We start from the raw sequence: 17113 nt of genomic DNA, 5'->3' as shown, positions 1-17113 counted from the left end.
TGGGATATGGGGCAGGGAGCAGCACTGGCTGCCTCTCTGGCAGTGGTCCCTTCCTGTGCTGCCACAGCAGGAGTCTGTTGTGCTTGGGGAAGAAAGGCCACAGAAGAGGACAGGGCTTCTAGAGGGAGTCTCTCTTCTCATGGCCTGGAAGGGGCCAGTCCAGCCCTCCCAGATGCATTAAGGGGTGGTTGCCTCTGAGGTGGGTGAGGGTTTCTTTACATAGTTTTGCCAGGGCATTGTGGGCCTAGGCTGGCTGCCCGTGGGGAGAGAGATTCTCGATTGCCACAAGATTTCAGAGCAGAGAGCCCTACTGGCATGGACCCAATGGTGAGAAAGAGTTACTGGAGGTCGGGAGCTGGAGGATGAACACTTCATGACCACTGCTGGAAATGTTCATCTTACAGTAGTTAGTGAATCGGGTGATGGGCACCTCTCCTCCAGGTGGGAGCCCAAATCCCTTTCACAGGGGTCTGAGTCTGGAGGAAGCGAGGGTTTCAACCTGACTGAAGTTGATTTGGAGGATGGAGAAGGCGAGACTGTCTCTGGGTTGTGCCTCTCTCTCCTTTAGCCAGCAGGGAGGCCATCTGAGGCCTCTGGATTCCAAGAATGGGGGTCAATGGCCCCCAGTAGGGGAAAGCACTGGCTGTGGTATGCTGTGCACCATGCCAGATGTAGCCACCCAGATCTCACCTACCTTGGCTATGCTACCTAACACACAGGCTTTGAAATGATTTGGCAAGATTGTTGGCCTTGGTTGCCCAGATGGAGGGGCAATGCTGTCACAGGTTTGGGGTGGGATCAGTGTTCCACAGTGGGCCACTAGGCTACCAGGGCAGGAGACGCCCCCATCCCCCGATCTCCCAGGAACAGCACACCCCTTGGGGCTTCAAGCACTGTAACATTTTCTAACAAGGTACAAGTGGGTGACGCAGGTGCCAAAGCTCAGGGATATGCTGAACCTGACTGGCCTGATAGGACTCATTTATCTAAAGTGGCAAAGGAAAAATATGAAAACCAAGGAAATGTTATCTAGGATCTTATACACTTGTGCTTCTAGTCTAATTAGTGTGTACAGAAAATTTAAATATAAATATGAATATAATTTATAATACTATTCCATATGTACAGAAACTTATGTGATCCTTTTCAATTTCTATTGTCAAAAATCACTGTAAGGCACAGTTCACATGATGGACTAGCAGCCTCCAACTTCATTTATACTGATTCCATAAAAAGATGATTGCAAGAAAGCATAGAAAAACATGTTAGTGGGTTTTGCAACCGTTCAGTTTTACAAAAAAAATTATGTGATTCAATTTGAAATTTGTGGAAGAAAACAATACGACCATAAAAAAAAAAGAGTTAGCCCTGGATTGTCGAGCTTGTCAATCAATTTTCAAGTTTTAGAATGTTCTTAGTCAAGTGAGAGGCCCAGGAAGAGGTGAGGGAGTTCACACAGGAAATGAATATATTAGGGACCAAGCTAATCCAGTAGATAGTCAGAGTCTTATTCTGAGCCTTTCAGCGGTTAGCTAGGCAACCTCAAGCAAGTTAGTCACTCTATTTCAATTGAGTCAGCTGTCAAATGGATGATACATACTGTACCAATCACACAGGACTGTTATGAAAATTAATTTGATTGTTTACGTTCAAAGTATTATTTTTTACTACCTCCATCTAAGCAGCAGAATTAGAATATATATTAAAATTCATGCAATATAAAACATTGTTTATAGGAAAAATGTTACATGATGAACTTCAGGTACAGGATACATAATTTAATAGAATTTACTTAAGCTATTTTTAGTCTTACTTTACTAGAGTTATTCGGAATTGGAAGGCTGACAAATCAAATATCTGTTAGAGTGAAAATAGCCTTCAAATGCTCACTCTTCTCAAAACAGTAACTTAATTCATGTGTAATTCTTATGGTATACCCTGTTGATTTTTCAGAAGTCCATTTCTGAAACTATATTAACAGTCAGCTTGAGAGGAATCAAAGTGACTATGTATGTTACAGAGCTGTGTTTTGTTACTAGTATGAATGGTGCTTTATATCCATCTCTATTATATACTTCCAACGTCACTGTGGGACAAATTATCTCCTTCCTCACATTGCTGAGCAGCTATTCACATGAGCAATTTCACTGAATTCAAGTCTATGGGACTACTTGTGTGTGTAACTGGTTACCAATGCATGCATGGAGGTCATATGCTAAAATAATGAGAGATTCAAACCCTGTCCTGGCTGATGCAGGCAGGAGATGCATGGCTGCTGTCCCATGTTACATCTCCTACCACAGTCCTCCCAGCGAAGGCAGGATTAGACTATTGTCAAGTGTAAGAGTTCAAAAGGCTGAGTCAGGCCTCTAAAAAATCATGACTGACTTTAAAATAACAATTTGAAAAAAAATAATTGTTGAATTGTTTGTTATTTGCCTTCTGGTTTTCAAGTTTAAGGTGAAATTGGGTTACAGTTTACATCTTCTCTCCACAACCGTGCGCTGTTGACTGCACTTTATGTACTGACCAGTGGGTGTTTGGCCGCAGATACTTGCCAGCAAACCCTTCCCCCTTGGAGATGCAGTGTACAAACTGGCATAGGAACAGGTCCATATTTCTAGTGCTCTCTCTGTCCTGCTGCTTTTGCGTGAAGGAAGCATCTAGCTCCTCAGGATAAAACAGTTATTTACCTGTATTGTACCTGTTGTTCTTTGAGATATGATGCACACAGAGGTGATGCATGTGGGGGGAGGGGGCATTCATGGTCACGTGCCCCTGTTGCTGCCCCCACTATCGGCAGGTACAGGTAGTCTCTGGATGCGCACACGTATTCCATGTAGGTGTGTGTGCCCCCAGTATCCTGAAGCCAGGGAACTTTGCCTAGCAGTACCCATAGGGGCAGCGCTTATGCCCTATGGCCCTAGCCCCTCCTCTGGGTATATAAAGGCAGCATTGCTCCCATCCTCCCTCAGTTCCTTCGCACCAAACATCAAAAGTAAGGACCTCAGTGCAGAAGGGATGGAGGATGGGTTGCAGAATACATGTCTGCATCACATCTCAAAGAACAACAGGGCAGTAGCCATGTTTTCTTCTTTGTGTAGATGCAGCCATGTATTCCATGTAGAAGACTCACACAAGCACTACTCGCAGGAGGTGGGACTCAGAGTCTATTTAAACATGGACTGCAGGATTGCCTTCCCAAAGCTTGCATCTGATCTGGAGGTGTAGTAATGGACAATGGTTTGTAAACATGTACAGAAGACCAAGTGGCAGCCCTGTAAAATGTCCAATATAGGAACATCATTAGGCCAGTGGTTTTCAAACCTTTTTTCTGGTGACCCAGTTGAAGAAAACTGTGACGCCAGCGACCCAACAGAGCTGGGAATGAGGGGTTTGGGGTGTTGGAGGGGCTCAGGGCTGGGGCACAGGGTTGGAGCGTGGAGGTGACAACTGCGGGTTGGAGCCAGGAATGAGGGGTTCAGAGTGTGGGAGGGGGCTCTGGGCTGGGATGTGGGAGGGAGTCAGGACTCTGGGCTGAGGGTGCAGGCTCTGGGATGGGGCCAGGGATGAGGGCTTGGGGGGGGGGGCTCAGGGCTGGGGGTCAGGATGTGGGAAGGGGTCAGGGCTCTGGGTGCAGGCTCTGGGGTGGAGCCAGGGTGAGGGGTTTGGCAAGCAGGAGGTGGCTCTGGATTTCGGGGGGGGGGGGGCTCAAGGCTGGGGCAAGGGATTGGGACCTGCTGCTGGCCACTTCCGGGGCGCAGTGCAGCGTCAGAACGTAGGAACTAACTTTCTTCAGCCAGGCAGCACCACCGATGGACTTTTAACGGCCCAGTCGGCAGTGCTGACTGGAGCTGCCACGACTCAGTGCCTTCAATTCCACTACTGGGTCATGACCTGCAGTGTCTAAACCAGTGGTTTTTAAAATGTTGCCAGGGTCCTCATAGAAAGAGTTTATGCCCTTTGGGCAGATGCAATCTGAGCTATTTTGTATGTTGTCACAATACAGCCAAGAAGGTGCCAAGGACAAAATGGAGGATGAAGTGCTAGAAACTCCTGGAAACACCAGAAAATACTGGAAAACTCCTGAACTACTGGAGACTGAGGTACTGAGAGGCAAAGCAAGACTGAAAACCCACTGATGTGAAAACAGTCTGTGCTGGTCCCAGTTTCTTCAGTACTAGACTCAACGGACCCCTCCCCCAAGGCCAGAACTGGAGTCGATGATATGGGCTCTTGCTGACCTCAGCAGGGTACTAGTAAGTGGTTAGATGGCCCTGTTCCATCCGCATGTAGGAAGGAGTATGGTGCTGTCTGTACTCCCCGTAGATGATGAGGAAGAGTCTACCTGAACTAGGGAGTGATCCTGATTAGAATTACAGGACTTCTTCCTCACTGCATCAGAGGGAGAATGAATCCTCCTCCTCTTGGGGGAAATTGCAGGGTCCGAACACGGTGCAGCATCACTTGCCAGTTCCACAGGTGACCGCCAATCACCCGAGGGCCTCAGTGCCAAAGCTGGCCTCATGGCCTGCTTCGGAAGGTACTGCTTCAGCCATAAGTCTCTCAACACTTGTATCCTCTTTTTGAATGACTTACAGATGGAGCACTGTTCCTTAATGTGTCAATCACTGAGACACAACAAGCACCTCTTGTGGGGATCACTATTGGGAATGGCTTTCCCCACACAATGGATGATGCTTGAACCCTGGTAAGGACATCACACAAGGCAGCCAACATTAAACTAAACCTATGGTTCTACTACAGTATGCAACTAGGAATTAGTATCCTGGGCTCTTCTGACTGCTAGTGGCATGCTGAGTGACATGAGTTCTCCGTGCCATTTGAAAGAATGATATAGCAATACTTACCTGCTAAACAAAAGTATTTGAGGCTTGATTACTCACAGTTTGCAAAGAACTCTGAGATCTTAAAATGAACGATGCAAACAATTATTACGGGAGAGAAATTATGAAAGCACATCTCAGTGCATCCATTTCTGGCTCTGAACTGGGTATGGAGTTATTAACAACAGTACAGGCAAAAACAAACACTTGCTCCATTCAGAGCAGGTTTGGTATGAATTTTTCCCCTCATCTTTCTCCACACACAGTGCACTTTGTATTCAGTTGGCACCCTGTCCTGATTGAATGCAAATGAAAATATGTGCACTGTTCATGTACTATAAAAACCCTAGCCAGGGCTAAAAGGAGAAAAGCTAAGAAAGCCAAAAACAAGTGCAATAAACATTCTAATAACTAAAATAATTTCACAGCAAGGGCATCCAAGGACTGGTGTATAAAGTTTTTGTTCCATAATCTGTTTCACCAAGTTCTTAGTATCTATCGAGCCTATATCTTACTCTTGATACTGCACTGATCCCATGCTAGTCAGCGATACAGACTTTTCCTCCTCTACAAATGACAGACCACTGAGCACATTACACTACCTATTTCAGTAGTTTCAGCAGCTGCATGATAATTCACAGCAAAAACAGATGCACTATACTGCACAGAAAACACCCACATTGGACACTATCTTTCACGGCTTCTTTAAACCTCACCTTTTAAAGGCTTTGAGATTAGAGTTTAAATAACACAAGCTGTAGAATATTTGGAGTAAAAACATGTGCTCATGGAATGAGCAGCATTAACTACTGTTAGAAGTTGATAAGGAGGAACTGAATAAATTGAATGAACAGTTTTCACTAGCTGCTTTTCCATGTATACCCTCCCTGTGGTAAGTACTATTTCCAAGTCTTGTTCCTTAAACCATAGATTGTTCAGTAACCATATGCTAGGCAACTCAGAAGTCACATGTTCTGATCACTTAAATAGAAAAGAGAACATGAATGTCTGGCCCCTCCTCTTTGAAGTCGGATGCAGTAGTAGAAAAAGGCCCAAACCAAAGCTCCAGATACAGACAGCCCCAGACTTTGGGGAAGTTTGGATCCAGATCCCAACTTTGCCTCTCTGTAGATACATACACATACAGAACAGCTGTTCATTCACTTACTTATGTACAGAAAATTTGGTTTAAATTTTGTTTTCTGTTACACCAATAAAATCCCCATTGACTTCAAATCCCAAGTAATAAAACAAATCACATAAAATTAAGCTAGGTGTTGGGGGGGAGGGGATGGAGGAGCCAGAGTTGGCCAATCAAGGTATGTCTATACTGCAATTAGACACCCACGGAGAGCCTGTGGGACTCGGGCTAAGGGACTGTAACTACACTGTAAACTTTTGGGCTCCAGCTGCAGTGCAAGCTCTGGGACCCTTCCACCTCGTAGAGTCCTGAAGCCCAGACTCCAGCCCAAGCCCGAACATCTATACTGCAATTAAACAGCCCCTTAGCCTGAGCCTCTAAGACCAAGTCACTGGCATGGGCCAGCTATGCATTTTTCAACTGCAGTGTAGCCATTACTCTCAATTACATGAAGATTACTGAGGGTAGAGTATGTTGCCCTTAGTTTGGGCAAAAGTAAAAACAAAATATACACAATTTCAGTCTCTGTGGTCTTTTTAAAAAGAAGTTTGAAGGAAATTGCAGTGCCTGGATTAGATTACACTGGTATGCAGGCAAGAATAACCACAATAAGATAAGTAATGGAAGATCACATCAACTGGACCAAGGGGGCATTAACACTATCAGATTTTTGATCATCAAATAAAATGACACTCAGTAACCTGTTTCCTGCGTGATATAAAGCAGAGTGATTTTCAAAAACTTGAAAGTAATAAAGTGTAAAATATTTACATTACTTCCCACTAATTTTGCAATGTGTTCCAGTCCTTCCACCCCTACCTCATCTCACTTCTCTTCCCTAGGAGAACAGCTGTGTTTTCATCACATGTTGGCTAGTGCAGGTTAGCTAATGTGAGATAAAATTCCAGTGAAGATAATGTGCTTTGCAGTTTTCACATGTCAGCAGGTCAAGGCACACGCCCATAGTAACTCGTGTGAAAGCTACAAACTGCCTTGTCTTCATTTAGGATTTTATCTCAGGCTAACTACAATTAACTAACATGATCTGGACACCAAGTTTTTTTTCCTCCAAGTGAAAGCATACCATTTTAGTTTGACTGGCTTTTCTATTTTCCTCCTGTGTTGTTTTTATTTTCTGAGACTCCCCTTGAAGCTGTCTTTTACAAAAATATGGGTTTCATTCCCCAATCCCTTAACCTCCCTACCCCCAGTATTTTCTCCATTGTTAAATGTAAGCACGTTAGAGTCCAGGGACAAACAGACATCTCAAAAACCATCACTGCAATTCCCCTATTGTTGGTAAATCTCCGCAGTGAAGCCTAAGACTGAATGGGAATGAAACAGAAAAAAACAAAAACTGTAGAGAACTGAAAGTATCAAAGAAGAAGGCCAGACTGAAGCCAGAGAGAACTTCTGAGGTGAAATCCTGACCCTAAAAAATAAAATGGGAGTCTTGCCATTGACTTCAGTGGGTCAGGATTACACTTTTGAGAGGCTGGGCAAGAGCTACTGATGTTACAGCCAGTTGGAATATACACAAAGGCTCTGCAGACCTCTACACATGACTCTCAGAGTGTCTGATAAAACACATCCCCCTGTTTGGGACTTCACATATTCTCTTCTTGCTCATGTATGCTACGATTTATTAAAAAGTTGAGAGTTACTTTTTTCCTGTGAAAGGATAAATGGCAATACAAATTGGGTCTCAAGTTTAGGTTTTGTAAAAGCCTTTTTTTACAAAAGTAGAGACCAATAGAAATAGTTCCACTTTTTTTTTTTTTTAAAGTTTCAATAGAACTAGTTTTAAAACAAAATTCCATCACCTCACTAAACATCCAACTTGAACACTGCAACCTCTGGAAGTGAAAAATGAAGATGACTAAATACAAAAGCATGAATTATGTCATTGTTTTTCCACTGTCCCAAAAGAGAAAGTGCAAAACTAACCGAACAATCAGCACAAACAGTGAAGAGTAATTTGGATTTTACCATTTAGTTATGTCATGTGCTTACACCAGCTTTCCACTAGCTCATTTACACTGTCTAATGAAGGTAAGTATAAATAAATATATTGATACCGCAGAATGCTCTGATTTTGCATGGTTATTGTGGGCTATTTGGGAAGATTTTCCCTATTTAAAATTACTTATTTGCTAAGTAATGCACATTGGAAAACATAATCCCAACTGTCCATACAAAATGATGAGGTCTAAATTAGCAATACAAATTGGTACCACTCAAGAAAGATCTTGGAATCATCATGGATAGTTCTCTGAAAACATCTGCTCAATTTGCAGCAGCAGAAAAATAGAAAGCTCTTCACAAAAAGCTGACAACGTTAGTAACCATTAGGAAAGAGGTAGATAAGAAGACATGAAATATCATAATGCCTCTATATAAATCCATGATATGCCTACACTTTTGAATATTGTGTGCAGTTCTGGTCACCTCTCAAAAATGATAGAATTTGAAAAAATACAGAGAAGGGCAACAAAAATGATTAGGGGTATGGAACAGCTTCTACATTTAGGGAGATTAAAAAGACCGAAACTATTCAGCTTAGGAAAAAAAAAAAAAAAAGATACTGAGGGATCACTCAATGGAAATTAATAGGCAGTAGCTTTAAAACAAACATAAGGAAGTACTTTTTCACCCAATGCAGTCAGCCGGTGGGATGTTGTAAAGGCTGGATTATGACATTCTAAAGCCCTAATTTATGTTAAGTGAAAGCAGACCCATAACATTAAAAAAAAAAAAGGTTATTATTTTCACAGAAAGGACATTGAATATATATAAACACGAAAGCTTTATATTTGCATATATACACAGGTGAAGTTGTAAAAATAGAATAATAATCTTCATTTTCAGCAGCCCTCTCTGTAACGATGACATGACAGAAATAAATTTTAGACAAATTCTTCGAACTAATTGCGTATGTAAGTAAAGTAGAAGTAAACAGTATAAAAAAATACAAAATAAAAAAATACAGTAAATAATACAATGTATCAGAAGAGTTCTCAGGACATTTTTCTTCTCTGACGGGGCACCTAAATCGTGGAATTCTTTATCTGAATATGCAATAAAACCCTTAGAGGATATAAGACGGCAATAGAGGATACATGATGCACATAACCCATAGGCTTAAAGCTCAACTATTAGTTATTGATATGAATTATACCCAAGTAATAAGCAAACCATCAGAAAATTGTATGCAAGTTGTATTTTTCCAGTAATTTGATTTGTTGTGTTTTTATAGAAGGTTATTCTGAATTACCTAGCATTGCTACTAAAATTAGTAGTAGAAAATTTTTATTGAAACCAGTAAAAAAAATTTACTATATTATGAATAAATTATACATATACCAAAAAGCTGTGTTACTTTACCAACATATTTCTGTGAAAGTTAGTGCTATGTTCTCACAGGAAAACAAGAAAGGATATATAATTTTTTTACACCATGAATACGGGAAATTATCCTCCTTTTCATATGAATAAATGAAAAAAAATTGATTAATTTTGTTAGGGAAATATAAAGATTATCCAGACTATATATAAAATATATTTACAAATTTTTATTCCGATTTAATTTTCACTATGAAACAATGAATTGTTGGGATTTTTCTTTTGCCATACTGTAAAAATACAATGTATTATGCATATGTGTTTTATAAGTCTATAAGAATTTTTACATAGCATAATACATATAATAAAATATTATCTTGTGCACTCCAAACCTGCCAAGCAGAAAATCCCAGTCTTTTCTAGGCAAACATCTCTCTTCACATTCACTTCTCTATCCTGTATCTCCCCCAGGACCACTAATTACTCTTGAGTGAACACCTGGGACACACAGAGTGACAACAAGCTAGATGTGCAAAAGAGAAAAAGAATTTACCAGAAAAAAAAGATTGGTAATCTCTACACAGGCATTGAGAAAATGAGAAGAAACCAGCCTATGTTCAAGCAAATATAATAAATTATATATGCACATGGTGGGCAAGTTATTTCAAATTAAGTACTCAGAATATTTTGATATCTATGTATATCTTCCTTCACTTCTCTCAAAACCCTCTATTTATCCTTTTATCAGCACTCTCTGACGTTTACTATGAAGGTTCCCGAAACTGACGGAGGGAAGCCAACACAAAATTTATCCTCCTCAAGATCCACTGGACTCAAGTCCATAAGATCATCACCTGCAAACTCACTCATGTGAGGCATGGATAGCACATGAAGCAGAAAGCGGTGTGCACACTAAAATACACAGTGGTACGTATGTATAGATCAAAAGAAGAAAGAACACACTAACATATGAGCATGAACTTGGCAGGACTGCTTCACGACATTGCCGTCTCCGACCTCACATTTTCTCTGATTTTATCGGCAGTGATATTTATTTATTTAAATAAGTTATGAAGGCATGGTCAGAATTTTTCCAGTAGCAGCTGGTCAACGAAATGCTGCCTTAGGTGACTAATAGTATTTCTATGAGTAAGTCTGCTAATTTTACAAGTGCAATTATTGTTTTTTTCCCTCAGCCCTAGCCCCTCGCCTGTCAATAATGAACAGTTAGTTAAAGGTAAGGGTATTTGTATAGCCAGATGTGCATATTTTTGTCATATTTGAATGAAAATGTCTATATTTAGAATCTTCTTTTTCCCATGTCTCCTTTATTTATCACAATCAGTTGATAAAATTTGAAATGGAGTCAGTTTTTTATTTTTTAGAGGCCCCTCATATTGCAAGGCCCTAAATTGTAGCTTAGATAGTTTATACCTTAATCCAGCACTGTTCTGACTGCTAATGACCTGGAAGTGTGCAGGAGTCTTCTGCATGTCTAGCACCACCACCACCAAGCATTTTCCATTGCAGAGATATTCGCTGGGACTTCACATCTATGTTTCACTCTAATACTGTCCCTTGCTCCAACTATCCTTTTTTTTGGTAAGCTTTGCTTTCCCTAGAGTAGAATGTGAAAGCTGCCGTACACTCACTGTACATTGTCACAGTATCCCTCATCATCTACCTTTTGGCTATCACAATTATATTGGAGAGTAGAATCCCACTTATGGGATTCATGAATTTTTCCCAACCAAATCTATTTTTTCACATTTAAAAAAAGTGACAGACATAGAAATGAGATTTAGGTCCCTTTTTGCTTATATCACACACATGCAGTTTGTAAATACAATCAGAAAAGTGATTAGGGCCTATACAAGCATCCCCAAAAGGGTCACGCCTATATTACCTAACCCAAGTTGCATACCCAGCAAAGGTATAGGATTCTCTTTTGGAGTAAAGAATCAGTCAGGTTTCTAATGTGAGTTTAGACTCAAGATCTCCTGCAAAAAGGAGAGTCCAGTTATTTTCTTTCATGTGTTCTCATACCTTAACTATGTCAGTGTCAGTTATGTGACTAAGTTTAAACTGATGACAATTGATGTAATGTTTAACTAGTATGGATTACATCCCAGGAATTTGTTTTAATATAAAAACATTAAACTACAATTCAGACATTAATTCCATGAAGATGACATTGTACTAGTGCAGATAAGATCTGGAAACACAGGCAGACTTCTGTATGGATATGCAATTATGTAATATAAAGAGGAAGACTTCTGCTGTAAATCAGTCGGTTTATTTTCACTTGAAAGCCTCAAGGTAGAGGACTGTTTCTCAGAATCCCCTTCTCCTGTCTCTTCAAAGGATCATGTTTAAAATAGTCTCAACTCTAAATGAACATTGTTTACAAGTGTCTTCTAAATTATAATTGGTCTCAGATTACCTAAACAGTTCTACAGCAAGCCTATCATTGTTTAATATATATTGTAAGCTTGTTATGATAATTCATTTCACGGTTATATTTCAAGTGCATTGTTTGTAGAGGATAAATGAAAAGAGATAATGAATATTAAGATCTGCATTTAAGACAAAAACTGTGTCATCATTCCATACATGGATTTCAACTCCAGTATTTTGCCCCTGATATTAATAGGCATCACGCACACAGGGAGAGCAGAACATAGGAGACCAAATCCACATACAGTTTGGAGAATGCAACTTTAAAATGTATAACCCTGGCAAGACAGGAATGGCAGAAAGGGACCTGGGTGTCATTGTAGACAACTCAATAAAGACTTAAGTAAAATCCCACTCATACTGACATCAAGGTCTATGATATCAGAGCCTTCAGCGACTAGGAAGACTGGGTCCTAAATCAGAATCTGCTTATACAAGACTCTGATATTGGTAAAGAAAATAAAACTAACTTTCTAAAGTTAGCCTTTGTGAGTCATCTATCATAGGACCTTCAAATCCTCATGTGATACTACCTCAGCTTGGGTCTTTCATTCAGTTCATGGGACCATGACAAGATCAATTAGAGAGACCATTCTATCATTCAGACCTTAGGAGGGATCTTGCTGTTATTTTTCAAAGATTTAGTTCTATAAAAACTTACAGTTCCGAGATCAACAATGAAACAGTCTCCTTTGTTGAAACTGGCCCAGCTGAGAGGAACTTCTGTAGCTCTCACTACCCTCCGGCCCTTAAGATGCAGAAGCCTCTGTGCACTCAAGTCGTTAGTGACTACATGTTTAAATCCAGATGCAACACCACCTGCCTAAATACAAAAAACAAATACGGAAACTTTGATTAAGTTTGGTTTGCTCTCCACAGCAGTATTGAGACATTAGACATGTATGAAATGAGAGATATGTGGCACACTCTCTTGGGATTACCAACACTGACTGCAGCCCAGAAGAAAAGAGACAATGGGTCAGATCAACCCCTGCACTTCTGTGAACAGAAGGGATGCAGCTGTAATTCAGATACAGCAGCGTGTGGCACTACCACAGAAGGGATGAGTGTCAGTATCATTACATCCCTTCCCCTGTTCCTATGGAGACCCTTTGAAAGCGGGAAGCAGAGAATGGCACTGGCTGCTCTCTCCATCAGTATTCCCCACAACCATGTGAGGAAACCCAGCATAAGGTAATGCTGACCCAGACTGTCTGGGCAGGACCCAAGATGGGAGCTCATAGGGGCTAGGAGGAGGTATGGAGGCATAAGGCCTCTGCACAGATGACTAGAGATGGGCAAAACTCCCTCCTAGCAGGTGACAAAAAAATGCAGATTTGGAAACACTAAAATGATCTGAGAGTTCATGTTGGTTTTGCTCAATAATTTCAAAAAAAAAAAATCTAAAATAATTTTTTTTAAAGTTGAAACAAAACATTTGAATTTTTTTATTCAAAATGAGTTTGGTTCAAAATTTCCTTTAATTTCATTTTTTTTTAAATCAAATGTTAAAAAATGGTCAAAAATCACATAACATTCTTATTTTTTTCGAAACAAAACATTTTGTTCCGACACAGAACAAACCAACCAACCACATTTTATTTGAAAAAATTCATTTTCAGTTTGACCGAAATGACTGATTTTACAGAATTGCCAGCACACCAAAAAAAGCCATTACTGACACTTCTCTACAAATGACCCTAACCTCCTCCATTCTCAAGAGATGTTCTGGTTTCAAGATGCTGTTCTGTGTGGGAAGGAGACACAATTCTGTGAGTAATTTACTTGTCCCTGAAGTGGGTGTTTACCATCAAGGAAGCAATCGGACCCAGTGTGCTGCCCACATAGGGAAACACTGGTTTGAGCTTTTGTGAGTTTAAATTGATTCCCTTGGGGCTAGACTGACTTGGCCTATATGCCTGCACAGGGGAATAAGCACTTGAGACCCCTAACAAGGGGTCCCAGACCTTGGATGCCAGCACCCATCTACTCCCTTCCTCAAGCAAATGGTCAAGGAGAAGTGGGGAATGAGTGCAACTTGGATTCCAGCTCCTCTGCTCAATAGCCACTGTACCTGAGCCAGCACAGACTGGGGGTAGTATCTGACTGGATAGATCAGATTTGTAGCAAGTTACTAGTCTCCAGTTCAAGGAGGAAGCAAAATAAGAATTATGACAGAGATACGAGTCGTGGGGCTACTCCTGGAGCAGCGTAGTTCACACAACACCCCTTGCTCAGGGTTGTGCCTAAAGGAACAGATTATTTATTTCTCAGCAAGCAGCAGTTGAATTAACAAAATAATATTCTTAATGCCCAGAGATGTTTCCATCCCTCCAAATGACTAATTAGCTACTGCTGCCCAGGAGAATTTCTGTAGCAGCTGGTATGACAACCTACTGCAGGCAACACCACAGATAAGAAGTTATAGCTGTTGGAAGCACTACATCTGGAAATGAGGTAGACACTGGTGCTGGTTGGAATTTTCAACTTTTTGAAGTTTCAATGAAAGTTTCATGAAAAATGCTTGCTGTTTTTCAGCCAGCTCTACTATACATTCAAAACTCCAATATAACAGGAGTGGGCAAACTCCTTCATACAAGATGGAAACCAAACTTTTTGAAGCAAAAACCAAAGGAGGTCTTGGGTATTTTCCATGTTTTTCTTTTTTATACACCTCCAAACACTAGGTTCTGTATGAGACCAAAAGCAGAGGTGCCCCAAACCAGTGAGGCACAGGTCATTCCTCTGGTATTGATAACTTACCCAGAAGCAGAAAGTACCAAGAATCGCAAGACTGCAGGCTCACCTGCGGTTTAACAGCCTAGTTTTGCAATCTTAAGAAGTTGAGAGCTTATTTGAACAAAACTGTTGGTTCCAATATCACAAGCAGGCACTCTTTTTGAGAGCTGGGACACCCTTAGACAGAGACCTACAAATCTTTTCATGTACTCCATGAAACATTGTTTCATGCTTACTTTTTATTGCGCAGATTCTGCCACTCCTATGTCAAGCAATACCTTACGCTGAGAATATTCCCACTGATATAAATGCTACTTGCAGAGAAAGGTACTAGTCTATATGAGTAACCATGGTAGAATGTAATCTATATAATTACCACAGGCAAAGATGGATTTATTTTATTTTTTTAATACTAGTAAAAGTTGTCAAGAAATTATGTTTGTGATTTTTTCAAAAGTTCTAATAGTCATTAATTGTGTTAATATGGTTACTTTGTATTAAAGCGAAGTAGAAAGCAGAACGTATCCCAGAATCCAACAAAGATATGTTTTGATCTCTTTTGGGAGGGGGAAGGAGGGAAGTTGTGTTTGGTTGTGGAGAAACATTTTCATAGCTGGCTGTTTACCTTGTACTTAATCCCTCCTTTGAAATATCCAACGAAGTCAGTAGACTCGTGTCCTTGAATTTCTCTACTCTGCACAGGTTTCCCACCTAGATAGTCATCCATCTGAACAGTGAAGATTGCCGCAGCTGTGCTTTCATCCTGGCTGCATTCTTTTCCTGAAATAAGATAAAATATTACCCTTACTGAGCAAGTCATCCTAGCGTAATAAGATGGGTAGCCTAGATTTTTGTTTTGAAAATAGTTTTCCCTGACCCAATAGTCAGGTGTGTGATGATATCCTGAGGCTACATTCAGCAGAATAAAAGCCTGTCTATGTTCTGAGAAAATGCACCCAGCTCATCCTCCTTTGGACCCTTTCAGCAAAAACACGGACACCCTTCAGGACTATTTCGTAGCCACTTGCAGTATTGACTTTCTACAGAAACAGGAAGTAAAAATGTCTAAACAGTACCTCTCTCAATCTTCTTGAGTAACATTCTAGTTTAATGAGACAAATTCAAGCCTGAAAAATGGCTCTGAAAGCTATTTCTGGCTTTCCGAAGTGACTTGTTTTGAGCGTGAGCATGGAAAATCCTTGGGAGGACCATGGAGCAGAAAAGAGTTACCTGGGGCAATATTTGAGATGGGAGGAGGATACCAAGTTTGCTAAATGCACTGGTTCCACTTAACACACGAAACTCAGTGTATCTTTTCAGAGAATAGCGCACAACAATTCTTACTAGGAATGTGTGACTACAATTATGGTCAAGGCTCATCTTAGTCTACTGCATGCTTTGTAAAAACCCCTTTCTAGCCTGATTAGACTCTCTCTACAGTCCAAGAAACCCAGGTTGCACCTGTTTAGTAAGACAGGTGTTTAAGTTTATTCTCTGTAAAGGGACCAGTAATCATCATTCCATCATCGGCAGTGCCTGTGCCTGGTTTCTGGCACTGAGGTGAAGCAGTGTTCAGAAATTCTGAAGCAATCACATAAGGGGCAAGTTTGTTGTTTTTTTAAATTAAAAAGGTTGTGTGCTTTCCACTGAGTCATCAATAGCAGAGAACTATTGAACTCGGCTGTTGCCTTGCTGCTAACTGACTGAAGAACACTTGGCTGAAAACACACTGCTGACCAGGACACTAAAAGTCCAATTGGCCACAGCGGCCGGCTCTGCATGGCTCCTGGAAGTGGCTGGCATGTCCTGCTGCCTCCTATGCACAGGGTAGCCAGGAGGCCTCCACATGCTGCCCCTGCCTGTGGCACAGGCATCGCCCCGAGCACTGGCTCCTCAGCTCCCATTCGCTGGAAACCCCCTGCCCCAACCTACTGCCCCAGCCCTGCCACACCCAAACTCCCTCCCAGCGCCCACATCCCCTCCAGCACCACAACCCCAGTCCCGAACTCCCTTCCGCAAGCAAAATTCCTCCTGGAGCCCACGCACCAACCTGCTGACCCAGCCCTGAGCCCTGTCCTGCACTCTGAACCCCTTGGCCTCAGCCCAGATCCCCCTTCTGAACCCCAAACTCCTTATTCCCGGTGTTATGTTGCACTCCATATGATTTGATAGCTGCTTTCAACCTGAAAAGAAGTTCCAAAGAGGATGGATCTTGACTGTTCTCAGTGGTACCAGATGACAGAACAAGGAGTAATGGTCTCAAGTTGCAGTGGGGGAGGTTTAGGTTGGATATTAGAAAAAACTTTTTCACTGGAAGGGTGGTGAAGCACTGGAATGGGTTACCTAGGGAGGTGGTGGAATCTCCTTCCTTAGAGGTTTTAAAGTCAGGCTTGACAAAGCCCTGGCTGGGATGATTTCGTTGGGAATTGGTCCTGCTTTGAGCAGGGGGTTGGTCTAGATGACCTCCTGAGGTCCCTTCCAACCCTGATATTCTATGATTTTATGAAAATATGCTAATGAGTGAGAATATAATGTAAGGGGAATACGCTTCATGCAAAAGGTCTCTGTAAGATTTGTAATGATACCT

At 41.3% G+C, this 17113-nt stretch overlaps 1 protein-coding gene across 1 annotated transcript in view; it reads right to left on the bottom strand.

The window, feature by feature from the left end:
* Window positions 1–17113, bottom strand: part of SCIN (scinderin) — a 154688-nt gene that overhangs the window by 90620 nt on the left and 46955 nt on the right. The window contains 2 exon segments of the mRNA XM_050938788.1: window positions 12449–12610; window positions 15152–15306. Of these exon segments, the coding sequence (XP_050794745.1) occupies window positions 12449–12610; window positions 15152–15306 (317 nt within the window).

The sequence above is a fragment of the Gopherus flavomarginatus genome, chromosome 2 (assembly GCF_025201925.1).
Source record: "Gopherus flavomarginatus isolate rGopFla2 chromosome 2, rGopFla2.mat.asm, whole genome shotgun sequence".
NCBI lineage: Eukaryota > Metazoa > Chordata > Testudines > Testudinidae > Gopherus > Gopherus flavomarginatus.
Note: the sequence above shows the minus strand (reverse complement) of the source record. Positions and strands in the feature narration are given on the sequence as shown.